The sequence below is a fragment of the Nansenia antarctica genome, assembly GCF_963989245.1.
Source record: "Nansenia antarctica genome assembly, chromosome: 6".
Lineage (NCBI taxonomy): Eukaryota > Metazoa > Chordata > Actinopteri > Argentiniformes > Microstomatidae > Nansenia > Nansenia antarctica.
Genome location: NC_137676.1, coordinates 50,896,807 through 50,916,968, shown reverse-complemented (window position 1 = coordinate 50,916,968; position 20,162 = coordinate 50,896,807). Strand labels below are relative to the sequence as shown.

Sequence of the window (20,162 nt, the reverse complement as noted above, 5' to 3'; positions counted from 1 at the left end):
GCATTTCACTACATATAATGTGCTTACACTATATTCTGCAAGCCTAGCATAGTATGCCACCCCCATCTGATTGAATCAGGTAAAGCAGTCATGAGAAGATGAGTTTTAAAGTGCTATATTAGCCTTAGCTTTTAGCCAAAATGGTCAGATTTCAAAGGCCACTGCCTGAACAGCTGAATGCTGCTGTTTAAATTGTTTTAACTTTAAACCAGTTGGTCACTGAGTACTGCAAAGTACAGTTTTTTTGCTTGAATAAAGGCTGGCAGTCTTTAATAGCCAACTGTTGTTGTGGACTTGGGGAAATATTTGTTATTATTCAGGAGTAAAACAATAAAGACAAATATCGGATTGGTATCGGTATCGCAGATACCTGAAGCCCAGGTATCGGTATCGGTAGTGACAGGACATCGGGACATCCCTAATACATAACTTTATTTACATATGGACTTTAATGTTTAGATTTTTGGTTTGGATTGTTTGAGTTAATACCAAAGTCTGGTGCAAATTTCACTTGAATAGGCTCATTGGAAATGAGAAAAGACAAAATATTGATGTGTTCAATACTTATTTCCCCCATTGTACATCCTGTTTTTGCAGCCCTACCTCGTATATTTTGTATGTTTTTTGATTGATGAGTTCAACACTACAACACAATTCTATAGTGCTGGAGTCAGAGTGATATAGGTTCTTATCATGATTACTTTTAAATCAGTGTTGTGCAGTGTTGTGTGTCTCATGCGCGCACGCACGCACACACACACACACACACACACACACACACACACACACACACACACACACACACACACACACACACACACACACACCCACACAGTGCAGTGCCCTTTAATCTTTCAATAGGCTTTTCAATTATTAATACACATTAAAGATGCACAGCACATGGATATACTGTATGTGCTTATATGGTCCTCCCTCTATATGGTCCTCCCTCTATGTCTGGTAGAGATGAACGTTCATTAATTTAAAAAATATATAATAATAATAATAAGTATAAAAAGTCCACTAGCCTGCCTCCAAATACACATGTGTTTAATGAACTCCAATAACTATTGGGTTATGGTTAGAATTGGGTACTATAATTGTTGGGTTATGGTTAGGTCCTATAAATGTTGGGTTAGGGTTAGGTACTATAACTATTGGGTTAGGATTAGGTACTAACTAACAGGACCAAAAAGTCACATGAATGAAACCACAGGCAGACACAAGCAGGTGTGAAGAAACCATTCCTTTATTGGTGCGAAGTCCCAGTGGGTCAGTACCATCAGGGAATAAAAACAGTGCTGTGGACCGAACCCATGTCCTCTCTCACACACACTCTTCCTGAAGACGGGCACAAAATGTGAGAGAATTTGAAAAAAATTACTCCAAAAAACATTCACCGCTTAACTCAGACTATACAGCAGTACCTTTTCTCTGAGGTCGGCTGGGGTAGGGGGGTCGAGTGTTGTGTGTGTGTGTGTGTGTGTGTGTGTGTGTGTGTGTGTGTGTGTGTATGTGTGTGTAGGGGGGGGGGGGTTACTAAACTCACAAAGGGCCAACTGAAGAAAATCACATCAATGACAGTTAAACAGAAATACCATATTCTCTTTTTTGTTCTCTGAATTCTTTGATTCATATTTCTCGATCGAGAGAGGGAGAGCTTGTGTGGCCAGAAAATGCTTCCCTTCTTGTTGGCTACGTTTCCATGGCGACATAGGTGTCGTTGCCGTGACTGCACTGGCTGGGGTGGTCTACTACTTGGTGTTTGTGGAGTTGCTGAGCATCTTGCGGACGGCCTGGGCGATGGCGTCCCGGTCGATGCCGAAGATCTTGAGCAGTTCCTGGGGTTTTCCGCTGCGGGGGACGTGAGCCACGGCCATACGCTGTACGGTGAAGCCTGTCTCGTTCACAACAGCCGAGCACACTGCCTCTCCCAGGCCACCTATGGAATTACAACCACATATAATAACAGTGAGTCAGGTTTACTGAAAGCAAACACCATTTGATTCTACTCTTGTCACAATGCACCATTCTGTCACGTCAACATGAAGCCCAGCTAAAATGCTAAAGGCTGGAATGCTGTTTAGAATTTCCCTGTTGTGAACCAACATTAGGATTCTGTGAAACTTCCTTTGTGTCTGTCTTCTAGAATGGTCGTTGTCTGAATGATAATACCGTAGTGTACTGTCTGTAACTGGCCTGCCAGTATGTTGTCTATCTATCCATACATCCTCTTAGTCTTCCCCTCCACTGCCAAAGTAAATCACAATCAGTGCATCATCTCTGCCTCACTGAGGCCTGATTGACGTGATGCTATCGGACAGGCCTGCCACCACCCTCTGTTCAATGACTGGCCATCAGGCCGATCTGAGAGGGGGGAGGGGGGGGTCCCCTACTGTAACAAGGGGACAGCTGCACAACAGGGGTCCCTGTGGCCTCGTCCCCGTGCCCCACCCCGGGCCCCATCTATAGCATGTAAACACACTCACATACACACACACACATACACACACACACAAACACACACACACACACAGCCATACCACCCCCTATTGCTCTTGACCCGCTCTTGACCCGCTCCTCCTCCCTTCAACTCAACCCCCCCACCTCGCCTTCGCACGCTCACCTGTCATAAAGCACTATGTATGCTCATGCTTAAGGGGGAGGGGGGGCAGTGGTAGACAGCTGGGGGGGGTTGGGGGGCAGCCAGGGTATGGATTCTGGGGGTTGGGGGCTAGGGGGTTAGCTGATGGTGAGATGCTGAGCGTGGCACACACAGCAGTGGCTTTCCCTGGCTTTGTTTAATTCACTCCAGGCTCTGAGTTAACCTCGACAGACACACAACGCAGCTGCGCCCAAAGAAACAGGCGCACACACGGCATTTGGGGATTTATTTTTTTATGTTTTATCCTCCCTCAGTTATCTAGGTCATAGAAAGCCCAAAGGCCATAGCTGAAATTGAAAAACAGTGACGGACGTTAGGACCACCCTCCCCCACCCCCCCGTCCTCTTCCATCTGCACATGCTGAAACTCCCTCCGCAGTTACAACCCTCCTCACTCCCCACAGACAGAGGGGCCACAGGCTCAGAGATTCATGACCTGATACAAGTCACACAAACGCCAGGCACTTGTATAAGGCCCAAGAGCCAGGGGGCGTAGTATAGTTGTAGTATTTCTGTGTACAGTATGTGTAGTATAGTTGTAGTATTTCCGTGTAAGTGCATTGTATAACTGTACTATTTATGTGTAGGTGCGTAGTATACTGTAGTTGTAGTATTTCTGTGTGTGTGCATAGTACAGTTGTAGTATTTCTGTGTGTGTGCATAGTACAGTTGTAGTATTTCTGTGTGTGTGCATAGTACAGTTGTAGTATTTCTGTGTGTGTGCATACTAGTAAAGTTGTAGTATTTCTGTGTGTGTGCATACTAGTACAGTTGTAGTATTTCTGTGTGTGTGCATAGTACAGTTGTAGTATTTCTGTGTGTGTGCATAGTACAGTTGTAGTATTTCTGTGTGTGTGCATACTAGTAAAGTTGTAGTATTTCTGTGTGTGTGCATAGTACAGTTGTAGTATTGTAGAGAACTCACCCTCGTAGTAGTGGTCCTCCACGGTGATGATACGCCCCCTGGTGGCTCGGCCATGCTCAATGATGGTCTTGGAGTCCAGAGGCTTGATAGTGAACGGGTCGATCACACGGATGTTGATCCTCTCTGAGGGGGGATGAGAGAGAGAGAGAGAGAGAGAGAGAGAGAGAGAGAGAGAGAGAGAGAGAGAGAGAGAGAGAGAGAGAGAGAGAGAGAGAGAGAAAGATAAGGCACACTCAATTAACAAACAAACACTTAGGGCTCCTATTTGCATATGCAAACATTTGGTAGAATGGGAGCAAAGTCGGCCATGTTTACTGCTTTATGTTTTCTTACCTTTCTTGAGTATTTCAGCAGCAGCCAGAGCCTCATGAAGGGTCACGCCGGCTCCCACCACCGTCACTTGGTCATCATTGGTCTTGTACACAACCTGGGGCAGACAGAAACATAACAGCATCACTGGCCTGTCATTGGTCTGTGGTAGGCCTAGAGCTCAGAAATCATCGATCTAGCCTGTGATTGGTCTGATAGATCTCAGATGACATCGATCTAGCCTGCGATTGGTCTATGATAGTTCCCAAATTACGTCTCCCTAGTCTGTGATTGATTTGATAGATCTCAGATGACATCTATCTAGCCTGTGATTGGTCTGATAGATCACCAATGACATTGATTTAGCCAGAGATTGGTCTATGATGATAGATCTCAGATCACTGGTTGGTGTTACCTTAGCTTGTCCGACATGGAAGTCTTCGTTGCTGTTGTACAGGACGGCATTCTCCGGGCGACTAGTTCTGATGAAACACAGTCCCTGGAACCCAGACAGGAGAGAGGTCACATGTGTTTGATACCATTCCTCATTCCATTCCATGCATTACAATGAGCCCATCCTCCGATTTCTACCTCCACCAGCCTCCACTGGGGTTGAGAGTGCAGTGTTTTACTCTTTTTTAAATTGCTTTGCTATTATGGAGACAGCAGGAGAGGAGACTGGGAGCCAGACGAGAGGGAGAACAGGGAAGATTGCTGGACCCAAGTATCGAACCAGGGACCTTGGGATAAAGGCATGTTTGCTTAATGTCAGGCTCATTACAAGCAAAGCTTTTACATTACATGTTTGGCATTTAACAGACGCCTTTATCGAAAGCGACATAGAGCAAATACATTTGTCTAAGTAAGTGAATCATCTATCCATCAGTCAGCATAAGAAAAAGTAATATGATATGACCTGGGGCCATTGGCAGTTACAATGCTAGAAGAATGTTGAATTACTTTAATTTTGAATGTTGTATGTATATATGGGCTGCTATAGATGTTAGCTATAGCGATCCTATATACAGTATACATGCTATATACATCTATCGCTATAAGCTATATGCAATATTTCCATATTAATATATATAGGCAAATAACATTAATTTGACATGTGGAACTGCCCATGTTTGATCTGATGGACGTATGACACAGAGGATTGTAAGTACCTTTGTGTTAGCAGCTAGCTCCACAGCCTTCTCAGTGGATATAGCATCGCTAGGGTAGAACACTGTTGCTGTGGGGATGGCTCTGAACATGGCCAGGTCTTCAAGGCCCATCTGAGAAGGTCCATCCTCACCTGGAACACACACACGTGCACGCACACACACACACACACACACACATGCAGGCAGGCACACACACACAGGCAGGCAAGCAGGCACGCGCACGCACGCACGCACACACGCACACACACACACACACACACACACACACACACACACACACACACAGGGGAGTCAGATACTCTAGCACAGAGGGGGTTTGGGGTGGCTAAAAGTGAAATCTACTGGACTGGGGCATGCGTTGTCGTGGGCGATGTGGGCATGCAAATCATGTACCTGAGGGAGGTAAAGGAAACCTGTCCACCTTGCCACCACCACCACTTCCACCACACAGAGAGAGAGAGACAGAGAGGAGTAGGGAGGGAGTGGAGGAGAGATGGACGAACAGACGGATGGACGGACGGACGGACAGAAGAATGTGAAGAAACGAAAATCAAAAGTTCAGGATTCAGAGGAGAAACACGATCACAGAAGATTCAACCCGCAGCAGGCCATGCTGTCAGAACTAGATTACAGACTCTAATGATCATGTCCATTCATGAGTCATCAACAGAAACAACGTCATTTAATTTAGACTTTAGACTCGTTGTGGGGTAATGAGTCAGAACAAAGTCGACAAAGTGACATTTTTAACTTGAGCAGAATACTTGATAATGTTTACCGCTCCTCCTGCCCCTGAGGGACAATGGAGCCGTGGCTGCTGCTGTGGGTTGAAGCCAAGAGGAACAAGACAGTTCTGAGTTCTACTGGGGGGGTCAGGGTAGGGTCACAGGTCACAGTGAGGGAGTCACAGGGGGTCACTACAGAGTCGTGTTCAGTACGGTTACGGCGTCACCGATCGTTGCAGATAGAAACAGCATGAACAGAGCTCATGTTATGCTCCATGTCTGTTCTACAAAACACATTTCTATCTGAACGCTCCACAACGTTGTGCCCTGCTGAACGCAGCCCGGGTCACGACAAGAGGTCAGGGGTCGGTCAGGGGTCGTTGTCACAGGGACTGACCGATGGAGACGCCGCAGTGAGAGCCACAGAGGTTGATGTTGCTCTCCGAAATGGCTGCCATTCGTAGCTGGTCGAAGGCACGCGTGAAGAAAGTGGCAAAGGTGCTGGCGAACACCACATTGCGGTCCCGTGTGGCGCAACCTACAGCAACGCTCACCTGAGAGAGAGAGAGAGGAGGAGGAGGAGGAGGAGGAGGAGGAGGAGGAGGAGGAGAAAGAAAATGAAGAACAAGTGGTGGAGGAGGAGGATGAGAAGAGGAGAAAAAGGGTGATGAAAGGGAGGAGGAAGATAGGAAGGAGAAAGACAATGAAGAGCAAGAGGAGGAGGAGTAGGAGGAGAGGGAAGAAGCAGAGGAATTCTTGAGAAAATGGCCTCTTCTTTGTGAACACTGTCCAGAGGGTAACACACTGTACACACATGAGGATTTAATATTGAAGAAAATCTGAGAGAGTGCCATTTTTTAAATTGTTCTTCTTTTCCTGTATAAGCTGTCTCATTTCCTGTTTCATATCCCGAGAAATATATTCTCTGCCGTGAGCTTTGGCTCCTGAAAAAATATGTTGGCTCTTTATGTAAGCACTAATATGAAGCTACAGTACAGTGGAGTGGAGTACTATATAGTCAAAGAGATCATACTTTTATTATTTATTATACTTGGTTAATAAAGGCCCAATCCCAATACACCCCTTGCCCCTACAATTTAGCCCAATTTAGCCCTACCCCTCGGTTTTGCACGTTTCACACGTAGGGGTAGGGTGTCCCGATTCTTGTTGGGATAGAGGCATAGGGCGAAGTGGTAGGGCTACATTGCCCTCCATACAGCGTTTGTCTGAGGAACACTCAATCGAGTGTTATAAGAAATCTCTCAGAATGCCTTGTGAATCATCGGCAAGATAGTGGTGAACGCACAAGCAACAAAAGAAAAACATACATTTTATTATTTTCTTCGTTAATACATTATGATAAACATCGTATTATCTTAGTGTAATGTCATTTCAATGTATTATAGACCCTTTCTTTATTACAAACATAACAAAAATCGCTAGTATGCTGATCTAGCTCTACCTAGCTAGCTAGCTAACGTTATAACATTGTTTTAAGGCTGATTTGTGCATGACAGTCCCGCATTTTGACATATTTCCATGTCATATTTCCCCCCTTTGATTCCCGAAATGTAACTACTGATGACGTATCAGGGTCTTGAAGGGTTGTCCCTTTTCATAGGGGAAGATTTAAACCGGAGTCATCCCTATGTTCCCCGGGTCCTATGTTCCCCGGGTCCTATGTTCCCCGGGTCCATCCCCGGTACCTTAGGTCCCTCCCGAAAAAGGGTCCTATTTTCCCCGCTCCGAAAAAGGGTCCTATGTTCCCCACTCCCTAAGGTTCCCTGCTCCCGAAAAAGGGTCCTATGTTCCCCGCTCAAAAAGGGTCCTATGTTCCCCGCTCCAAAAAAGGGTCAGATCGGGCAGGGCAGTCTCGCTCGCAGTGTGTGGAGGTGCCCATGGTTGTTCTATATGGATGATCGGTGACATTATTCTCTCGTCCGAGTACCGGGGAACATAGAACCCGGGGAACATAGAACCCGGGGAACATAGAACCCGGGGAATATAGGTACGCTCCCTTTAAACCACTACCTCTTGTGACTCTGTGCCTCGGGGCAAGTATAAAAAGAGGGGTATGGGTAAGAAATGGGATTGGGCCAAACAGCCAGAATACTATGGAGGCTGGTAGAGGTAGAAATCGGAGCTCCAGCCTCCCCCCATGCAGTGTACAGTAATCCTCCATTGTTGCCATAACAGCCAAACGTGACAAGCTGCCTTGAAAGGCCAACAGAGCATATTAACACACAATGCCATAACCGCTCAAGTCACTTAATATTTCATGTGGCAGCATGATGACGGTAATTAATGCATCTAAATAACGGCTGACCTATATCTGATGCAGTTCTGTTGTGTGGGAGTCACAACGAGTCACTGGCACGAATACGACAGGCTCATTAACTCTGGTAATGACACAGTTAAAGGAACTGTGAAAACATCGCTTTTTCATTCTCTTTTTTAGCGCTGAATAGTAACGCTTTCTCATTTCGTAGAAAGTGTATTTTTTCTGTATTCTTCAGAGATTTATATATATATATACTTTTTTATTATAATTTTTTTTCTGTATTCTTTATATATATATTTTCAGAGATGTATATATATATTATTTTTTTTTTTTTTAATTATTATTATTATTATTTTATTCTATTATTATTATTATATATATATATATATATTTCTAGGTACTTTCAGTCATAATAGATGATCAGACAAATTCATGTACTGTCAATGGATGATAAAACACCTTCATTTCTGCTTCCCCATGCTCAAATACAGTATAGCATTTGCTGTTAGCACCAGGGGTTAGTTTAGCTGTTTTACCATGTTCTGCTCTGCGATGTAGCACTCAACGTAGCGGTTGGGGTGCTCGTTCTTGAAGAGCTCAGAGAAGGTGGAGTTCTTGGTGTCTCCGTCCAGAGCGACCACACACTCGTTGTAGCGGCCAAGCTTAGCCAGGGCCATGCCGTAGGCCTTCCGTGTGGCGATCTGTATTAGACACACACACACACACACAAACACACACAAAAACACACCATGGGGGGCAGGATATTAATCAATCTGATCAAAAAGTTAATTAATCAATCGAACCCTCTCTCCCTACATTCTGGTACTATTTCATTTCTAGCAGAACTGCCTGGTTCATGTTCTCTCTGTCAGGGTTTGCAGGATCTCTGTCTTTTACACACAAACACTAAGGGCCAATCCCAATTCACCCCTACGGCTTCGTTTTCACCCCTATGGCTTGATTTGCGCGTTCACGTTTAGGGGGAGGGCTATCCCAATTCATATTTCATCGAGCCATGGCTTCATTTCGAGGGCTAACTATGACTTCATTTCGAGCGATTTCAGGACCAGACTAGCTTCGAAGCCATAGGGGTACGCTACCCCTTGATTCCAGGATGCATTGCAAATCATGTACAGAAATGTTATGTCGCTCTATTCAATGCGGAAATTTCATTTTACTTTCTCTGTAATTACTTATTAATAAAGATTTGAAAAATTATGATAACCATCTTATTATCTTAGTTTAATGTCATTACAATGCATTATAGACCTTTTATTTATAACAAGCATAACCAAGAAATCGCTTTTATGTCGGTGCTGTGTCTAACGTTACAGTAACGCAACGCTGCATGACAGTCGAGCATTTCAGAGATGTACAATCATGAATCAATTATTACCTGTGGCGTTTGACAGCGGATGATGGTACACATATGTAAAGTTATCTATCAAACGTTAGTTTAATGTCATTACAATGCATTATAGACCTTTTCTTTATAACAAGCATAACCAAAAAAAATCGCTTTTATGTCGAGGTGCTGTGTCTAACGTTACAGGCTGATTTGTGGACAGCATATGACATATTTCCATGTCTAATGTCTGATGTCTAATGTCTGATGTACTAATGTCATTTCAATTTCTTTACAACAAGCATAACAAAAAAATCGCTGTTATGCCTGATCACTTCCATTAGACTACTAAAGCAAGACACCGGAGCACTCATATCTGCGCGTTTGTCACAGGCTGACAGTCATCCTGTTCCTCTGCCCCGGCAACTGACCTATAGAAATGTGCGCGATTAACATTTCAGAGATGTAGAGATGTACAATCATGTTTATTTAGAAATAAATTGTAGTGTTTGACAGCGGATGATGGTAGACATATTTAATGTAAAGTTATCTATCTAAAGTTTTCTATCCACAGGCTGATATGTGCATGATAGGCGCAAATTCCCCCCCCTTGGTGGTATAAATTGTATTGCGGCATACCAAAACAACTCGCAATCTAATCCGAACAGTTGTTATTATGTAATATTATCGATGGATGTGACATTTTTGATGGAGGGCAGTGAGCGGGAGACTCATCAAGGACATGTAGTTAATTAATGCAGTGGACAGCGGCTGTTTCTCCAGCGTTCCTGTCACTTCGGATTTCGGAACGTCATAAAATTAAATATGTAAGTCATGCATTTTTCCATGTTCCCCATTGATGGTATATGACTCCGTAAATTTAACTAAAGTTCAGCCGCGAAGTTGTTGCACTGTTGTCCTAAATCAGTGCAGACTGGCAGGGTAGGAGCACAGGTTTCATACAGGTTAGAGCGCCGTTATTCTGTCATGGTCTGATAATGAAGCATTGTTCTTTTTTATTTGATGACTTGTTTGATCGATTGATAGCGTAAAAGTGAAGTTGTGAATGAGTCGCGAGCGTCAATGCTTTTCTACGATACTCCTGATGACGTATCAGTCTTGAAGGGTTGTCCCATTTCATAGGGGTAGATTTCAACCCCTTCGGCTTGTGGCTCTGTTCGAAGGCCTTGGCTCGAAATCGAGTCACACTCGAAAACGAGCCATAGGGGTAGAAAAGGGAATCGGGATTGGGCCTTTCATGAATGAATGAATGAATGAATGAATCCATTTCTTTTTTTCCTTTCCTTCTTTCCTTCTTTTCATCTTTCCTTCACTCACTCACACACTGCCCACTCCCCCATTCCCCTAGCCTACCTTCTCTCCTAGTTTATAGCTGGGGGCGCTGGGCATCCGGACGTTACGGATGCTGACAGGCTGGGCGTCGTCGGCGGGCATGGCCGGGTACAGACGTTTGCTGCTGCTCAGGATGCGGCTCTGCAGCTCCTTCATCACGCTGTCCGCCATGTCCTTAGGCAGGGGCTTCCCGTGCCAGCCCATCTTATCCTCCGCAGCTGCCAACGCACGGGTGACAAGTCATAGCGGGTAACGTGTCAGAGCACATACACACACACACACACAGACATACGCAAGCACGCGCACACACTCACCCATGCACATGCACACACTCAGACACACACACAAACACAGGTTATAGACACACACATACACAAAAGCTCATACCACATATAAACACCAAACTCAGCTATACATTTGATTTGACTATGTGTCGACTGGCACTATTTTCCTCAGCGCCCCTCTCACTCTCATAACAAAGTCTTACACCTCAGTGAATGCCAAAGGCCATACTGTAGGTCAGAGGTTGGCATTAAAAGGCCATAAGCTTATGACAGCACACACACAAAGGGGTGTGAAGTGTGTGTATGCTACACATTCTGAGGGATTACTGAGCTGCTCCAGCAAAAACACTAAAGCACTGCCGGGATTATGTTGGGGTTAGTGTGTCCCTCGCTGGGGTGTGTCGTGTGTGTGTGTGTGTGTGTGTGTGTGTGTGTGTGAAGCACTGCCTGGATTACGCTGGGGTTAGGGTGCCTCTCACTAGGTGGACACAGGGGATGAGAGAGGGAGGAAGGGGGGTGAAAGTGGTCTGACATAACCCTGTTTGATTGGGTTCGAGGGGAGCTAATAATTAAGCTAATAAAGTCTTTGGGTCTAGCTCAAGGTTGTGTGTGTTATTAGAGGTGAGTGTGCTATAAGAGGGGTGTGTGTGTGTGTGTGTGTGTGTGTGTGTGAGTGTGTGAGTGTGTGTGTGTGTGTGTGTGTGTGTGTGTGTGTTATAGGAGGAGTGTGTGAGTGTGTGTGTGTGTGTGTGTGTGTGTGTGTGTGTGTGAGTGTGTTATACCTGGGATGCCCTTGCCCTTGATTGTCTTGGCGATGATGGCAGTAGGCTGGTGGCGAGGCTGGCTCAGGACCTTACACAGCTCCTCCACACTGTGCCCATCCACGATGATGGACTGCCAACTGCAAAAACACCAGGCAGTTTAATCACACATACTGACACAGACACAGGTACACACAGTCTTTCTCTCCCTCTTTCTCTTTCTCTCAGACACTCTCTCTCTCTCTCTCTCATTCTCCCCCTCCCTCTCTCTCTCTCTCTCTCTCTCTCTCTCTCTCTCATTCTCTTTCTTTCTTTCTCCCCCCCTTCTCTCATTTTACATTACATTTACATAATTTTCTTTCCATTTAGCAGACACCTTATTCCAAAGCGACTTACAATCAATACATTTGACTAAGTAAGTGAATCATCAATCCACCAGTCGTAGCAAGAAAAGTAATGTAGCTCAGGCCAGCGGCCATTGGCCATCGTCGTGCTAGAAGAAGAAAGATATATATTTTTTTTTAATAGACACTGGAGAAACAGTACATGGGGCTAGTAGATATCTCAGGAGAAACAGTATTGGGGGGGGGTGCAGGTGTCTCTGGAGACACAGTGCAGTGCAGTGGGGTAGTGGATGTCTCAGGAGGAGCAGTTAAGGTGTAGCTTAAAGAGGTGGGTCTTCAGTCTCTGACGAAGATGGGGGGTGACTCTGCAGTTCTGACAGCTGTAGGAAGCTTCTTCCACCAGCGGGGAGCCGGTGTAGTGAAGAGACTTGACCGGGCAGTGTGACTGCCGCATTGGCGTAGAGATGGTGGGGCCAGTCGGCCAGCAGAGGTGGAGGAGTGGAGTGAACGGGCTGAAGTTTGTGAGGTGACCATTGCTTGCAGGTAGGCAGGGGCTGTCCTTTTTGCCGCCCGGTAGGCAAGCATCAGAGTCTTGAGTCTGATGCGAGCTGCTAATGGGAGACAGTGATGGGTGCGAAGGAGGGGAGTAACATAAGAGAATTTGGGGAGGTTGAAAACCAGACGGGCGACAGCATTCTGGATGAGCTACAGAGGTCTGATGGCGGAGGCGGGGAGCCCGGCCAGGAGTGCGTTGCAGTAGTCAAGGCGCGAGATGACCAGTGACTGGATCAAGAGTTGAGCTGGTTCTCTGGTGAGGAATGGATGTATCCTTCTGTTGTTGTAGAGGAAGAATCTGCAGGAGCGTGCTGTCGATGCAATGTTCTACACACAGGATAGGTGGTTGTCCAGGAACACTCCAAGGTTCTTGGCTGTCTGGGAGGAGGTTACAGTAGAGTTCTCAACTGTGATGGAGAAGTCTTGGAGAGGGCAGGCTTTCCCAGGGAGGAAGAGTAGCTCACTGTGGTTAAGGTAGAGCTTGAGGTGGTGGGCTGACATCCATGTAGAGATGTCAGCTGACCTACGTCCATGTAGAGATGTCAGCGAGACACGCAGAGACACATGTTGCCACACGTAGGTCAGAGGGGGGGATAGACAGGAAGAGTTGAGTGTCGTCTGCGTAGCTGTGGTAGGAGAACACATGTGAGGAGATACCTGTGACGTACCCAGGACAGATCCTGTGGATAAGGATTATGGTAAAGAAAGGAAGGACGTAATTGGAAATGGATTGGAGAAGTGTCGAGGGGATGGGATCGAGGGGGCAGGTGGTTGCCCACTTAGATGTGATTATTGTTAGAATATCATCAGGGGAGAGGGGGGAAAGAGATGATAAGCCAGAGACCGAGTGTAGTGCAGAGGGTATGGAAGGGGTGTTAGCAGTGTTGGTGGGAGGAGAGAAGGTGCTGCTAATGTCATCAACCTTTTTTGGTGACAAAGTCATCGGCAGACTGGGAGGAAGGAGGAGGGGGAGGTGGTTTGAGGAGTGTAGATGATGTGGAGAACAGTTTCCTAGGATTAGGTGCAGAAGATTGTATTTTGGAATAGTAGTCGGACGCTTTAGCAGCTGAAGCAGAGGAGGCGTAGTTGGAGAGGAGAGAGTGATAGAGGTTAAGGTCGTCAGGGTTAGGCCGTCTTTTCTCCATCCCCTCTCAGCTGCCTTGATCTCTATTCTACAAGCATGTAGGGTTTCAGAGAGCCAAGGAGTGCATGGAGGGGATCGTGCTGGCTTCAAGGTCAGTGGACAGGGAGTCGAAGGAGGAGGAGAGAGCAGACAGGAGTGGGGAGGATGCTGAATCGGTGGATCTCTCTCTCTCTCTCTCTTTCTCTCTCTCACTCTCTCTCTTTCTCTCACCCATTATACACCCTAGTAAAATCCTTCGCTCACTTTCTCTCCCCCCCCCCCTCTCTCTCTCTCTCTTACCCGAAGGCTTCGCAGCGCCTCTGGTACTTCTCTACGTGGTGCTGCAGGGGTGCCGGGTCACTCTGGCCCAGACGGTTGATATCCAAGATGGCCACCAGGTTGTCCAGCTGGTAGTAGGAGGCAAAGGCCATGGCTTCCCACACTGAGCCCTCCGACATCTCACCGTCGCCCAGCAGACAGAACACACGGTAGCTATGGGACAGGACAGGCAGGCAGGCAGGCAGACAGACAGACAGACAGGCACAGACAGACAAACACACAGACACACAGAAACAGTGATGAGAGGCAGGCAAGTTAAAAGCATAGCCCATGACTGAGGCTTCATCAGCTGACCATCGTTACACCTTTCCATTTCCTTTTTTTTTTTTTTTTTTTTCTGAGTGGGGCAGTCCCACTCATATTTTTCATTTTATTGACAGATACAGTAGAGATTTAGACAGCAAAGATGGGTGAGAGAGAGAGGAGGGATGACATGCAGGATATGTCCCCGGCCGGAATCGAACCGGGGACCCTGCGGTTACATGGTCAACGCTTAACCCGCTACGCCACCTAAGCGCCCCTCCATTTACATCTTAACCGTTTAACAGATGCTTTTATCCAAAACGACTTACAATTAGAGATTACAGGGACAGACTCCCGGGAGTAGCTTAGTGCTAAGTGCCTTACTCAAGGGCACACTAGTGGTGGTGTTGAACTCCTGACCTTCTGATCACCAGCCTAACTCACTATCCACTCGGCCATCACTACCCCTAGAAACCTTTAGGCTGTACAGATGAAATACAAGACAAAGAAGCTGAACACCCATGTCATTCTCCTCTTCCACCTCACTCCCTCCTTCTCAAAAATTTCCATACAGCCCCCCCCCCCCCCCCCCACCCCCACCCTCCCTTCAACTTCCAATTGGACCCACCCCCTGGCCTCCTCCTCCCTCCTCCACCCCGTCGCCCACCCTCCTCCCCTCACCCCCCATACCCTACCACAGCACTTGCAGGGGAAGTTAACCCCACCCCCCACGCTCGGAGCTGCGATCATCCATACACTGTCCTGAGGCGTAACGCAGCCTGACAGCTTTCCAGTCAAATAGACACATTTTCATTCAGGTGAGAAGATAGACTGAGACACTGCGCATTATGCCACGCATGCCGAACCGGAGCGCCCCGCCCGCCCCTCTCACTCCACCCCCCCCCCCCCCTCCAACCCCCCCACACCTCTGCCCCGCCCGCCTGGGGAAGAAAGGCATTCCGAAGTCGGGAGTGGAGCGGAGTAGGAACATCCAGGCTTGGACACCTGGTCCAGATCCCCAGAGCACATCCTCACTACTGGACAGAGTCCTGGTTACTCATGCCTCAGGGGAGAGGCGCACGCTCTCTCTCTCTCTCACTCTCTCTCTCTCTCTTGCCTCCCCCTCTCTCTCTGCCCCTTCCCCCCCTCCCCTCCCTCTCTCTCTCCTCCTCTCTCCCCTCTCTCTCTCTTCTGCCCAGAGACAGCCACAGCGCCCAACACACAAACAGCAGAGAAAACATCTGAGCCCCAGGGAATGGAAATAAACATCTAACTATAGACCAATATTATAATACATGCTATTCTATTAGGTATTCTATACATGTTGTATTACATCTACATCTATAAGTGTCTTGTTGGCTGACTATCTATCTGTCTATCTATTGGCTGCATAATAGCTTATCTGTGTGTGGTAGTGCAGGTTCATATTGTTTTCTGTGCAGCCAGACATATTTGACTATTTCCTCGGATTGATGACTGGGTCTCCATTGTTGTGGAAGAATGCCAACATTTACTTGGAGCTATTTTTACACATAAAATTGAAGGCGGTGAGAAGTCCCCCACCTTTGTGATGAAATCACTAAAGGCTATGCCAACAGGACACAAGGTCAGGACAAAGGCTGTCCTCTTAAGACAACACACACATGGCGGAAGAGAGATCTGAGGCAACTCTCTGAGCACGCACACACACACACACACACACACACACATACTGAACGTATGCATTCTGAGGGATTACTGAGCTGATGCAGCTAAAGTGCTAAACCACTGCAGGGATTACACAGGCTTTAGGGTGCCCCCTTTCTAGGTGGACAGAGGTGTGTCTGGTGTGTGTGTATGTATGTGTGTGTGTGTGTGTGTGTGTCTGTGTGTGTGTGTTTGTGTGTGTGTGTCTGTGTGTGTGTCTGTGTGTGTGTCTGTGTCTGTGTGTGTGTCAGGGTTCCCGCGCTGGTCTTAAAAAGCCTTAAAGTCAGCATTCCAAAGGCCTAAAAAGGTCCCAAATTTCAGTTATTCGGTCTAAAAATTAGGTGCTAGGTCTTAAAAATTTGATCCTGCAAGGAAATCAGTCCGACCACATCTATTTACTCGGAAATGAATCAAGCTGGAACCCCAAAAAATGTTCCTTTTTTGTCTGTATGTCAGTGAAATCCCTAATTTCATCACCTCGAGGATGACAAAAAGCTATCACATGGTGTCGCGAATAGGTCTAAAATTCTATTCAAAGAGGTCTATAAAAAGGTCTAAAAAGGTCTTAAATTTGACTTGTAGAAACTTGTAGGAACCCTGGTGTGTATGAAGCATTGCTAGATTGCATTGCTAGACTACAAATAAATGGTAGTTCTGACACTAAACATATTTATGTTTCTTCCAAGACCTTATGTTACGTGTAATCAATGAAATTCCTGATAGAAGACACCGCTACACTTGAATAAAAGACTAAATAAATTGACTGAGCACGTATTCCCTGTTACAGCCACATGATCTACTCACTGCTAAGATTGCTACAACGATGCCTCTGTCTGGCGCCAAATGATTCTAAGCTCTTCTTTGGTTTTGGTCACGCATGGATAATCATATTCAAATGCCATGTGTTAAATCAACTCAACAGAGTCAATTAAATAGGTGCTGTGTAAGGGTGGGGCTCCGCAGTTGTAATTATGCAACCAACAACGTCATGTTGATAGTGAATATCCGGAACCTTACTACTAAGTCTATCTGACACTTTCATTCATGGATTATTCTCTTTATCCATGGCTCTAGCCAAGCTTATAGGACTGTGTGTGTGTGTGTGTGTGTGTGTGTGTGTGTGTCTGGAAGTCACAGACTTTAACAAAGAGGTTGTGTAATGAGGACATTGACATGTTGATAGGAGTGACAGTAGAGCCCTGTGCTACAGCTTCTCAGCTTTGACATGCTGTTACGAGCAATGTAGCACGACACACACTCACTAACACTAGTGTTTCTCTTGGGCGGTCGGGGGTGGGGGGGAGAGGGGAGGAGGGAGAGAGAGAGAGGGTGAGAAGAGCGGGAGGGGACGACTCTTTCGCATCTGTGATTATTAGAGCAGAAGAAATTGACTGAACAAGGAAAGTCAGCAGCAGCAGCCAATACTACACACACACACACACACACACACACACACACACACACACACACGCTCTGAGTGTGGTCTGCTCCTTGCTAGACACACTGGAATTAAATCATTCTACAATCTACACAAACATTTCACAACAACTCTATTTCCCTAACGTTCAGCTCAGTCCGTTGTGATAGACCTCTTTCTATGTATTCAATTTGAGAATGGGTCTGCTTTGTTAATATCCACAGAATTCCACAACTCCATTGTTCTCCCAGTGCTCACGCGCCAGTGTTCCAGAACGGGCCTGGTCTGGGACAACAAAGAGTGTTCTAGAACGGGCCTGGTCTGGGACAACAGAGAGAGGCTCCATCCACATCGTGTGTAATGGTGACCTGGTTGGCCTCTCTCCAGGACCACACACACACACGCGCGCGAGTGCACAGACACGCACACACAGGCACGCGCACGACAGCAGCTAAGGCTGTCAACCTGCATCTACTTTCCACTGGGAGGTGAAATGTCAAACGTCAGGCTTGCTTACTGTAAGAGCAGCTTACTTTGAGTAGATGTGTGTGTTCATGTGTGTGTATATTTATGTGCTCATGTGTGTGTGTCTGTGTATGTGGGGGTGGGTGGATACATTCATGCCTTTGTGAATGTATGTCTGAATATGTGTGAGTAAGTGTGTGTATGTGTGTGGGGGGGGGGGGTACATGTAGTACAGTATGTGTAGCGGTACGTGTGTGTGTGTGTGTATCTCACCTGGCCTTGTCAAAGTATTTCCCAGTGTAGGCCATTCCACAGGCAGCCCCCAGACCCTGTCCCAGAGAGCCAGTTGCCACATCCACAAATTGCTGCTTCTGTAAACGGACACACGCACACGCACACACACACACACACACACACACACACACACACACACACACACAAAGTTATACCTCACAGATAATATACCAGACATTCTTTGTCACAGTACATACATTCAACAAACTCATCAAACATTACACAAATTACAAACAAAGTAAGTTTACAGTTAAACATTACCCACATACTGTACACACAAAGCACACACACATCATTACCACATTAGACACACGCGTGTACACACACACACATCTCAGTGGAGAGAGAGTAATTCAGAGGAGATTACTCATGTGTGTGAACAGAGCGTGGCGTTACTGTGCAATTACTGTGTCTAATGGAACTGCCTGTCTCCGACACACAACAAGCACATCTTTGTTATGCCTGTCTAGCCGTCAGTACTGTATGTACTTTACAGTGTGTGTGTGTGTGTGTGTGTGTGTGTGTGTTTGTGTGTGTGTGTGTGTGTGTGTGTGTGTCTGTGTGTGTGTGTGTGTGTGTGTGAGTAGTACAGTACTTGTGTGTACAGACTACATTTCTTCATCAACGCAATGCAAGTCCTTCTGATTGGACCATGTCCTGAGATGGAACTGAACTCAAAGACAGGAGATACAGTAGATGGTCATAAGGTGGTTATAGGTTATGGGCGGTCATAAGAGGACAAAGACAGGTCATAGGAGGTCATAAGGTGGCTATAGGTTATGGGAGGTCATAAGGGGCCAAAGACAGGTCATAGGGGGTCATAACTGAACAGGCTACAGATAGAAGGAGGGAAGGAGGGAAGGAATGAAGGAAGGAAGGAAGGAAGAAAGGAGGGAAGGAAGGAAGGAATGAGGGAAGGGAAGGAAGGAAGGAGGGAAGGAATGAAGATAGGAAGGAGACAAGGAAGTAACCTCACCGGTACAGGATGTCCCTCCAGGATGGAGTCGACCTTGCGTAGGTTGAGTAGCTCCGCCTCCTTCAGGAAGCCTGCCTCAGCCCATATGGAGTACAGTGCTGGGGCTGCATGACCCTGTGGGGGTGGGTGGGAGGGAGACCGTTAGAGAGGGACACACACACACACACAGGCACACACGGGTGCGCATGCACACATACACACACACACGGGCAGGCATGCTTGCACACACACACACACACACTCACACACACACAAACTATATTGCGTATTATGTGAAAATCCCATCCTATCCACATGGGCCTCCCTACACCGTTGCCTAATCTGCAGTAAGAATGGGATTACACCCGCTCTTAAAGGATCCTACAGAATAGGATTATATGTGACACAGTCTGGTCATTTGGTCCGTATATCGCCATCCCGGAATTTTCCTTCGAAAAATGTGAATACATTTCTGTGTTGTTGAAAATCAATGACACATCGCTAGTCAACTAACACAGCTTGTTTTGTGAGCCTGCTAATAATGTAAAATAGTGTTATAGTTAACTAGGTTAACGTTGAAACGTAGTTCCGTGTTTCAAAAGAAAAGACTGAACATTTTGATTGGTTGCCGACCTGCGGACCAAATGATCAGACTGTCACATATGATCACCAGATACACTGGTCAAATACTTTCAAATACTTGAGCTGCTCTTCTGTTTAGTTTAACTGCTACAATGGAATAAATGGAACAGCCCTTACAGTGCAGGCTACGAGCAGAATCAAACACACCTCAAATACTTTCAAATATTTGTTTGTAGTTGAACCTGGTCTGATGGATATGGTACACTGGCCCTTTAAGAACTCTTAAGAATCACATCGCCATCTCTCCATTGCCCAGAGCAGAGAGCCGATCCCACCAAACAGA

At 46.4% G+C, this 20,162-nt stretch overlaps 1 protein-coding gene across 1 annotated transcript in view; it reads right to left on the bottom strand.

Moving 5' to 3' along the window:
• Positions 1 to 1,754: 1,754 nt before the first annotated feature.
• The window catches only part of LOC308159450 (transketolase-like), a gene marked incomplete at both ends in the record, with an annotated part of 23,394 nt that continues 4,986 nt past the window's right edge, over positions 1,755 to 20,162 (bottom strand). Inside the window, 12 exons of the mRNA XM_080533241.1 lie at positions 1,755 to 1,942; positions 3,590 to 3,712; positions 3,923 to 4,016; positions 4,314 to 4,397; positions 5,068 to 5,198; positions 6,190 to 6,346; positions 8,610 to 8,774; positions 10,793 to 10,989; positions 11,838 to 11,956; positions 14,139 to 14,330; positions 18,262 to 18,359; positions 19,259 to 19,372. Coding sequence (XP_080389367.1) covers positions 1,755 to 1,942; positions 3,590 to 3,712; positions 3,923 to 4,016; positions 4,314 to 4,397; positions 5,068 to 5,198; positions 6,190 to 6,346; positions 8,610 to 8,774; positions 10,793 to 10,989; positions 11,838 to 11,956; positions 14,139 to 14,330; positions 18,262 to 18,359; positions 19,259 to 19,372 — 1,662 coding nt within the window. The remainder of the gene's footprint in view (positions 1,943 to 3,589; positions 3,713 to 3,922; positions 4,017 to 4,313; positions 4,398 to 5,067; positions 5,199 to 6,189; positions 6,347 to 8,609; positions 8,775 to 10,792; positions 10,990 to 11,837; positions 11,957 to 14,138; positions 14,331 to 18,261; positions 18,360 to 19,258; positions 19,373 to 20,162) is intronic.